This window comes from Rhineura floridana, chromosome 2 (assembly GCF_030035675.1).
Source record: "Rhineura floridana isolate rRhiFlo1 chromosome 2, rRhiFlo1.hap2, whole genome shotgun sequence".
In the NCBI taxonomy this organism is placed as follows: domain Eukaryota; kingdom Metazoa; phylum Chordata; class Lepidosauria; order Squamata; family Rhineuridae; genus Rhineura; species Rhineura floridana.
This window is the reverse complement of record NC_084481.1, coordinates 96,602,227-96,612,488: the sequence shown is the minus strand read 5'-3', so window position 1 is coordinate 96,612,488 and position 10,262 is coordinate 96,602,227. Positions and strand designations below refer to the sequence as shown.

The window sequence follows — 10,262 nt, the reverse complement described above, 5'->3', positions numbered from 1 at the left end:
GAAAATCAACAGATATGTATGGCCATCCACCATGCTGGATTTACTGCCTGCATTGGACATCAAAAACTGGGAGCTAGTCAAGCACCTGGCTAGCTACAATCCATGATGGCTGGGTGGCCACAGTCAACTTGGTGGACTGGTCACAAGTGGTGCAGGTGGTCTTAAATTCTTCAGAGATTATTGATTTATTGATTTATTATTTGATTTATATCCCATCCTTCCACCCAGCAGGAGCCCAGGGCGGCAAACAATAGCACTAAAACACTTTTAAACATCATAAAAACAGACATTAAAGTACATTATGTCAACAAGGGAGAGGGCCTTCTCAGTGGTGGCCCCCAAATTATGGAATGACGAGGTGCGCCTGGTGCCAACACTGTTATCCTTTCGGCGCCAGGTCAAGACTTTCCTCTTCTCCCAGGCATCTTAGCATGTGTTCTATATTGTTTTAAATTTTTTAATTGTGTTTTAAATTGTTTTTTAAAAGATGTGTTTTAAATTGTATTTGTTTTTAGTTATTGTAAACCGCCCAGAGAGCTTCGGCTATGGGGCGGTATACAAGTTTAATAAATAAATAAATAAAATAAATTAAAACAAAAGAACTTTAAAACTATTTTTTAAAAGCTTTGAAGATTTTTGTTAAAAAAGAAAGGTTAAAAAACATTGTTTTTAGAAAAGGTTTAAAAGCATATTAAAAAGCAATTCCAACACAGAAGCAGACTGGGATAAGGTCTCAACTTAAAAGGCTTGTTGAAAGAGGAAGGTCTTCAATAGGCACTGAAAAGATGACAGAGGTGGTGCCTTTAAATACTAAAGGGTAGGGAGCTCCACAGGGTAGGTGCCACCATGCTAAAAGTCCGTTTCCTATGTTGTGCAGAATGGACCTCCTGATAAGATGGTATCTGCAGGAGACCCTCACCTGCAGAGCGCAGTGATCGATTGAGTATATAAGGGATAAGACGGTCTTTCAGATATCCTGGTCCCAAGCTGTATAGGGCTTTGTACACCAAAACTAGAACTTTGAACTTTGCCCAGCAGCAAATGGGCAGCCAGTGCAATTCTTTCAGCAGCAGGGTGACATGTTGGCAATACCCCGCCCCAGTGAGCAGTCTCACCACTGCATTTTGCACCAGCTGCAACTTCTGGACGAACCTCAAGGGCAGCCCCACATATAGTGCATTACAGTAATCCAGCCTGGAGGTTACCAGTGCGTGGACAAGAGTAGTCAGGCTATCCCGGTCTAGAAATGGCCGCAGCTATCTTACCAGTCTAGCCACTGAGGTCACTTGGACCTCTAGCAACAAAGAGGGACCTAGGAGCACCCCCAGACTACAGACTTGCTCTTCCAGAGGGAGCACAACCCCATCCAAAGCAGGCAACTGACCAATTATCTGAACTCGGGAACCACCAACCCACTCCCCCTTGTTCTTCTCCTAATAAAGGTCATCCATCAGGGCGACCAAGGCCGATTCAGTCCCCTAACCAGGCCTGAACCCAGACTGAGATGGGTCAAGATAATCTGTTTCATCCAAGGGTACTTGTAATTGTTGCACTACAACCCTCTCAATCACCTTCCCTAAAATGGGGTATTTGCGACCAGTTGGTAACTGTCACAGATGAATGGGTCCAGGCTTTTGTTGTCTTGAAAGGAGCAGTGCAAGCTCTTAGAACAAAACCTGAATTGGTGACTTTAGCACACAATGTGCACAGTGTGATAGTGACTCACTGTAATGTCTGTTTTCTGTTTAAGTGTATTATTTTTGTGACAAAAATTACAATAAAACAATAAAAACTATATTTTCAAGAAAGTAAAAGGAAAGAAACGTAAGAACTGCTTTTAAGGGCCCATGGGCCTCTTGGTCAAGCACTGATCAAATCCCTGCGTGTATAGATTCAGCTATGTTGAATATATATACCTGTCATTCAAGATAACATTTCATGGATCTGATGAAGTTGACTAAACCCTGAAAGCTTATGCTACTACACACACATACATACACATACACACACAAGTCTTAAAGGTGCCACAAGACTCTAGATTTTTTTTCTACCACATCAATTGCTCCAACACCATTCATTGATGGAGTTGGCAACAAAAGGCATTTACAATGATTACCATTATGATATAATGTCCTTATCAGATAGGATCACTAATTGGAAAATGTCAATTACTGTTGTCTTCAGTCTTTACTAAAAAAGCAACATTTGCAAAAATTAAGAAAGATTCTACAGAGACCCATATCTTTTATTCTTCAGGAAGAGAAGAAATCTGTGAGGCAATGAGATTCTGAGTAGACAAACAGTGGGCAACAGAAAGGTTTGACAATTCCTCTTTTTCTCATTCCATCAGCCCCATCACTCAACCTAAAGCAACCCTCAAATGCTTTGCATATTGTACATCTCTTTAAAAGCCCTGGTCAGAAAAGCAATTCGGAGCAATACATAAAGTATGTGCTTCTACCTTGGATCTATTCTCAGTTTTATGGCCTAGCCATAACAAAGTTACATATAACAAAATCTATAACTTTTTTTTATCAATAGCAGCTCTAATACTACTTCCAGTATCGGAGACTGTATGCCTCTGAATAGCAGTTCCTGGGATTGACAAGTGGGAAGGGTGCTGTTGCACTCGTGTCCTGCCTGTGGGCTTCCCCTGAGCATCTGATTGGCCACTGTGAGGATAGGATACTTGACTGCATGGGCCTTTGGTCTGATCAAGCAGAACTCTTCTTCTTTTCTAGACACTGTGACCTTGCTAAGAACTACAGATACAATCTCACATAAACCAGTAGACCCAACTAATGAACTGGTGGTGATTGACCAGTAATGAGACCTTGGGGTTGCAGTGGATAGCTCAAAGAAGATGTTGACCTATTGTGTGGTGGCTGTGAAACAGGTGAATACCATGCAAGGAATCATTAGGAAAGGTACTCCAAATAACACTGGCAGTATCATAGTGCCTTTATACAAATCTACTGGAATACTGTGTACAGTTTTGTTTGCCTCACTCAAAAAGGACATTGTAGAGCTGGAAAAGGTTCAGAAAAAGGCAATCAAATTTATCAAGTGGATGGAGCAACTCCCCTATGAGGAAAGGTTACAGCATTTGAGGCTTTTTAGTTTACAGAAAAGGCAAGTAAGAGAGTCATAATACTATAGAGGTGTATAAAATATGCATGGTGTGGAGAAAGAAAAGTTTTTCTCCCTCTCTCATAATATTAGAATTTGAGGGCCAGCCAGCAAAGCTGAATGTTGGAAGATTCAGGACAGACAAAAGAAAATACTTCTTTACACAACACATAGTTAAATGGTGGAATTCACTCACAAGAAGTAATGATTGCTACAAGCTGAGATGGCTTTAAAAGAGGATTAGATAAATTCACAGAGGATATCAATGGCTACCAGCAATGATGGCTATGTTCTACTTCCACTGTCAGAGGCAGTGAGCCTTTAAATATCAGCTGCTGAGAACTGCAGGTTAAAGTTAGATAAAATGTAGAAAAAGGTAGGAATAATTCTGATGGTTTTAGTTCCACAATGCGCTGGTTTGGTTATGTTTGGTTTGGTTAAAAAGGCTTTTAATTTTTCTCTCTCTCCAAACAGGTAGGAGAAAATGGTTAGAGAAAATTACACCATGACGACCAATTTCATTCTCTTTGGACTAACAGAACGTCTGGAGATGAGGTCTCCACTCTTTGTGGTCTTTTTATTAATCTATATAGTCACACTGGTGGGGAATCTGGGGATGATTGTATTAATTTGGATAGATCCTCTGTTGCACACCCCAATGTACTTTTTCCTCAGCAGCCTGTCCTTCTTAGATGCCTGCTATTCCACCACTATCACATCTAATATGCTGGTGAACTTTTTAGTAGGACACAAAACTATCTCTTACGCTGCCTGCATTGTACAATATTGTTTCTTTGCAATCTTTGCCACCACTGAGTTTTTCCTGCTGGCAGCCATGGCATATGACCGGTATGTGGCCATCTGCAACCCTCTGCTCTACACTTCTGTTGTGACTAAGAACCTTTGTGCAGGGCTGATAGCAGGCTCATACCTCTGGGGCATTGTGAACTCTCTGATTCAGACAAGTGGATTGTTGAGATTGTCCTTTTGTGGCAGCAACATCATCAATCACTTTTTCTGTGATCTCACACCCCTTCTGAAACTGGCTTGCAATGATATTTACATCAATGAGATGCTGGTATTCGTTTTTGGTAGCTTATTTGAAATGAGCACCTTGCTGATCATTATAATCTCTTACGTATTCATAATTATAGCTGTACTAAGGATTCGCTCTGCAGAAGGGAGGCAGAAAGCCTTCTCCACATGTGCCTCCCATCTCACAGCAGTGGCTATATACCATGGGACCATCCTCTTCATGTACTTCAGGCCCAGCTCAAGCTACTCGCTTGACACAGACAAAATGGCCTCTGTGTTTTACACAGTGATAATACCCATGTTGAATCCTTTGATCTACAGCTTGAGGAACAAAGATGTAAAATGTGCTTTCAGAAAAGCAATTGGGAGAAAGGTGCTTTCTTAGTAAATGTTTCTTACGATACTCTTTTGACAGTTACCAAGCACAGATAAATTGAGCTGCCTATATTCCAATAAAATATCAAGGCATGGCCTTGAAAAAGCTTGTATCAGCTGGACATACTGGAATGTTTCCAAATGTATTTTGTTGATCCATACCAGTAGAACAATAAAATTGTGGCAAATGTGTTTTATCCTAATCCATCACCATATCTTAAACGTCCATGTGATGGACACAGAGCCACATGAAACTTCAGGTCCAGCATTACCCTGCAATAGAGAGTAGAGAACTATTGAAATGCCAGCCATTATGTCACAGGAGTAAAGGTAAAGGAGGTAATGTGTATTTCAGGAATCCCTGGATGCCTTGAATTCATACATTGTGTTTCCCATCCCCATGCAGCCCTTCCATGACAGACAAATTCAGACTATTTGGTATTAACAATGGGATTTTGCACATGTGTGTTCAGGAGGGTTGGGGGAGAATTTCAATTCAGTATGCATTTAAAGCTGAATCTATCAAATTTGCGCTTTCTGAAACAATATGACAACCAAAATGCCAGCACCCTTCAAAGTTTGCATTTTTCTGAAATTTGTAATGCAGTTCTCCGACCAAACAATGTTTACACAGATGCATATTAGGGGAAAGGGTTCATTAAAATGAATGTATTCCTGAAAATAACATGCAAAATGCATTATGTTAGAAGAAATTGCTCACAAAAATGTGTATGTTTGAGAAATTTACACTAACATGCTGGAGAATTTTCATGAGGATTTTTTTAAATAAATCAAATTGCTACAGAAATGTGGAGAACTGAATTTAAGTTTGGAAGAATGTGAAACTGAGAGAACCCAAACTGACAGATCATCCCATTCCTTACCATCAGGCACTTTACTGTCCCTGAAGGAATGAAAAGTAGTATTGACATTGTCAAGTTATTTCAGAGCAGAGAGCAGACCAAACTGGATGCCCAAGAGAGCAGCTACCACATTGCTAGGCACAATAATAGCCAGAGCCAATGCCAGGCATGACTGGGTCCTTGGGCACCAGCCTGCCCCAGAGCCATAGTGCCCACCCGCACCTACCTCTCTCACCATGGTAAATGCTAGCCGCACTGCGCTGACATCAATCAAGATGGCAGCAAAGGCATCCATCCTTTAGGGAAGCCTCAGCCTCCATCTTGGTTGATGGTAGGCATGCGCGCAGCACAGCCAGCATTCACCCCAACAGGAGAGGTAGGTGTGGAGTGCAGGCGAGCATCATGGGCCTGCAAGGTTGTAAGGGGTGCCTGGGAGCTCCCCCTCTGTGATCTGCAGTGCAGTCGAGACCCAACGCTGCCATGGATTGTGGAACAGGAGCACTACCCACTCACCCTAAAGAGGGGTCCTTCAGAGGCTCCTGGCCAGGACCTGACCTGGCCGCCTTCTGGCACTGGCCCTGAGAACAGCATACCTCACTGCTGCACTTCAGACCCAGTTCAGCCTGTGTGGCTGGAAATGCAGCAGCACAGTTAAGCTCTGTATTAAGGACATAATGTGACACAGGCTTTAAAACTTAACATACAGTCAAAAGATCACACTAGGGAAGGGGAACAACTGTGAAGGGGAACAACTGTGAGTGGAAAGTAATAGAAATAACGGAGTCCCTATGTTGCAACCAGGCCACCATCCCCCTGCTTGTGAGAGATGCTGCCCTGCCACAACCCAAACACTCCCCCCATGACAGCAGTTTATAAGATTAAGGACAAATTAGTTAACCTAGGACATACCTATAACTTCAGAGCAAAACCTAAATTATTAGTGAGAGGTTTAGGCTATATACCCTTGCCCATTCAGATCATCAGGTCATTAACCTTTACCCAAACCAAACAACATTACAATTTTGGAGTCCAAATCTTCAGAATCTTGGAACCTTCCCTCTCCCAGGCTACCCTCTGCTCCTCATGATTGGAAACCAGATGGATTGTTAGGCCCTCGAGGAAAAGTCCTTTAGCTGCTTTTCAATGTCCTTGGTGATTCAAAGAACAACAAATTATGGGACCCTGGGGGACTTCCTTGACCCCAGATTGGCCAGTGATTCTGCGCACAGCCAGATGTGCAGGGTATTATTATGACCCTTATTTCTTTGTTGGTGAGGACAAATCCTTGTCTGTAGAGCTCCTATGTTCCCATGCGCAGGTCCTGAGGATCTTTGTCCTTGGCCTCAGGGATTGCCTTTGTTGTCCAGCAGCAAAAACTTGCAGTCAAATATGTAGCTTGCCACACAGGCCCTCTTGGACAAACGATAGATGGAAACTTTGCAACTACTCGAAGTGTGACACTGAATTCTGTTTGTTTGACTGTTTAAATTAATAACATATTTTGTTCAATTAAGCTTTCTTTGCATAGGCAAAGTAAAAAGAAGTATTAGGCCTGTTTTGCTGTTTTGAATTCATAGTAGAAATGAACTGAGAATCACCTCGCTTGTGCTATAATGCTGACAGTTAATTTACTTGTGTGTGTGTAAAGAGAAATGCTAATTTGCTGAATTGTAGAATCATTGTTTGTTTAAAGCTGTGTTTGCAAAATAGATAATTGTATTCTCACAGGCTTTTAGTTGCAAATGCACCTGTGCCCAGACTATGTTGCAAACTATGTTGCACATGTGCAAGGTCAATATGAACATAACAAGTGTGAAAAACAATCTCCTAATATGGTTACCAGGAGGAAATGGGCATGGATTAATGATGTAGTTATGATGTAGATGTGATGAAATTGATGCATGAATAATTAGTAAAATAAAGCTTATAAAAAGGCCAGCACAGCAGAGTTTGTCAGAACTGGCTTGGCCCTTCTCCACGTGCACGTGTTAGAAATAAAAATACTCTATCCTCCACCTTGTTTCGTTCGTTCTTGAGCTCTATTGGGTGAGTATTGGGAGCGGATCCAAGCTACCAGGATCCCTAAAAGGGACTGGGGCGTATTGTTTGTAACAATTTGGCGTGACTCCGCCGGGACTCATCTTGTTGGCATTCCTCTTTGCCTTGGACGTGGTCCCTGCAGGGGGTTGGGAAGAGCGCTCCAGGCTACTTTCAGCCTGCCCAAGCCTGTGGGAGCGGATTGGGGCGACGAGGTACTGCCATGATGACTCCCTTTTAAATCGAAACAAGGTTGGAGAGGATTGGAGAAGAGCAGGGGATTTCAACGTTCCAACATCTCTTCAAAAGGGGTAAGAGCCCACTGGGCCTAAGTGTGGAGAGAGTGGTGTGTGAAAGTGTGTGCATGAGACAGGGCTTATCTGCAGCAGTTTACCCTGAAGCGAGTGTGGACCTCTAATTAGTGCGTTTCTCACGTCCTCGCGAGAGGCTGAGCCATGAACAGAGGGAAGCGCGTGTTGTAAGTCATCTGCCTGTTGTTTTGTCTCAGACACCCCCCAGGTTAGACGGAGAGGCTACCCCCAAAAAGTCGTACGTCATCTGCAAAGGGCAGATAGGACTGGATGGGAACATGGGGCAGGGTGCATCAAAACAGGAAAAGGCAGAGAGGACGGGACAGAGGGAAGTTAGGAAAGGGCTTAGAAAGAGTCAGAAGAAAAAGGGCGATTGGAAAATGACCCCCCTTGAATGTATTTTGCAAAATTTCTCTGAGTTTAAGAAAAATGTTGTTTCTTCTGGAGGGCCGGTCCCGAATGAAGAACAGTTGTCAATGTTTTGTAATGAAGCATGGGTGGAGCTGGGTATTGATTGGCCACTGGGAGGAACGTTTAACATTACAAAGGCTCGGCGGTTGGAAGCCACCCTTTTTGACATGCTGCCAGATGAGTTAACCTCGTGGTGGTATGCTAGGGGGTGGAGAATCATCTGCCTAGACCCACCGTCAGAGTGTGCGCTGGAAATGGCTTTGGCTCAATGCCAAATTAATAAGGAAAAGAAATTGGAAATAAAACCCCCAGTTCTTCAGGCAGAAGAAGAAGAATGCCTGGTTTCACCTACGGCTCCACCTCCGGCCATTCCTTTGCCAGCACCACCAGTATTACCAGTGCCACTACAGGGAATACAATTGCCACCAGCCCAAATTATGCCACCTATCCAAGCTCAGATTCAATCACCAGTTCAGGCTGTGCCACCAGCTCAAGTACAGCCCCCAACGTATCAACAGTCCACTAATTTTGGAACCCCTTCTTCTGGAAGTACAGCAATGGAACAAGATTTAAGTCAATCACCTATTGCTGGAACTTCGTCTGGAACTGCAGTGACGTTCCAGGATTTGAGTCAATCTTTAAGGCGAATAAGACAAGAATATGATATTTTGGATCGTTATGCTTATTCTGTGCAACAAAGCCAGAATTTAGGAGCCTCGCCCCAAATGATTGACCCACGTCTCCAGATGATTGAGGAAGTTAGGAGGGAAAATCAAGGAATGGATAGACATACCTTGCGGAGTGGACGCACATATAGTTCCACTCCAATAAGTAGAGATGAGGGCAGAAATAATCTTGCACCAGAAGATATTTTGGCCGATGCCTCTCACCTTATGGCACCAATGCGAGAGCTGTTAGATGGCCAGGGACAAGTTGCTTATGTACATGTGCCCTTTACCACCTCTGATTTATATAATTGGAAAAATCAGACGCCAGGCCTGAGAGAAGATCAAGATAAACATTGCCAATTATGGGAGACTATTTTTGCTAGCCACCACCCTACTTGGGCTGATATTCAGACATTGATGAATACCCTTCTCAGTACAGAAGAAAAGTCATTAGTACTTTCCCAAGCTACGGCTCTTGCATTGGAGGAACAGAGACAAGGCGGCAATGCACCTGGTTTAGCCCCGGTACATGTTTTACCAACTGTGAACCCTCGTAGGTGGATTCAAACTCCAGGAGTAGGAGCCCCTGAGATTACTAGATATAAAAGAATGATTTTACGTGGACTTAAACATGCCATTCCCAAACCAATGAATGTGGCAAAGTTATATGAAATTCATCAGGAAAAAGAAGAAAATCCCTCTTCTTTCCTAAATCGTCTTACTACAGCTATGCGAAGATTTACTACTCTTAATCCAGAGGCTGATGAGAATCAGCGAATTTTAATTTCTTTATTTATTGGTCAAAGTTCTTCAGATATTCGGAAGAAGTTGCAGAAGGTGGAAGGAGTGATGGGTATGAGAATGGGACAGATAATGGATATTGCATTTAAGGTTTATATAAATAGAGATGAACTAAGTAAAAAAGAAGACGGAAAGTTGATGAAAAAGCAATGCAGCATGCTTGAAAAACAGTGCGATTTGATTGCAGCAGTGGTTGGTGTAGGCCAAACAGACAAGGCAAGAGGGCCACGGAGAAGATTGGAGAAGGACCAATGTGCGAAGTGTTTGAAGAGAGGTCATTGGGCAAAAGATTGTAGAAATAAGGAGGTACCTAGACCTCGCCAAGATGGACGGGGAGGCTCATATGGCTATAAAGAGGCCCCTGGCTCTCGAGACAACTATAGGGAATCAAGGATAGTCTCAAATTCCGATTTAAATTCACCTCAGGCCCGCATCGCAGTTGCCAGAGGGCAGGAGGAAGAATCAGAATGAAGGTGGATGGGATATGAGGGCGGCTCGCGGGAAGAACCATATGTGTCCCTTACCCTGAATAATTCGGCGATCCAAGGACTAGTAGATACAGGAGCGGCCTTCTCTATGATACCACGAGCAATGTCCCGTCTACCTTTAACCCTCACGAAAGAAACTAAAGA

General features: G+C 43.1%; 1 protein-coding gene across 2 annotated transcripts; it reads left to right on the top strand.

The window, feature by feature from the left end:
* The first annotated feature begins 3,613 nt into the window (after positions 1-3,613).
* On the top strand, positions 3,614-9,163 carry LOC133376793 (olfactory receptor 5J3-like). 2 transcript variants are annotated; one of them, XM_061609581.1, is made up of 2 exons: positions 3,614-4,522; positions 9,158-9,163. In XM_061609581.1, exons 1-2 carry the CDS (start codon positions 3,614-3,616, stop codon positions 9,161-9,163), a joined length of 915 nt encoding a protein of 304 aa, XP_061465565.1. The 2 variants fall into 2 exon arrangements, with proteins under 2 accessions (XP_061465565.1, XP_061465564.1); XM_061609580.1 differs by lacking the exon at positions 9,158-9,163 and adding an exon at positions 6,272-6,295 and having other exon boundaries at positions 3,614-4,537.
* The last annotated feature ends 1,099 nt before the right edge of the window (positions 9,164-10,262 follow it).

Bases quoted from the DNA above. Each gene is read 5' to 3' on its own strand.
- LOC133376793 (XM_061609580.1), top strand. From the start codon at position 3,614: ATGGTTAGAGAAAATTACACCATGACGACCAATTTCATTCTCTTTGGA. The intron at 4,538-6,271 runs GTGCTTTCTTAG...CCATGACAGCAG, and splicing joins GAAAAGCAATTGGGAGAAAG to TTTATAAGATTAAGGACAAA.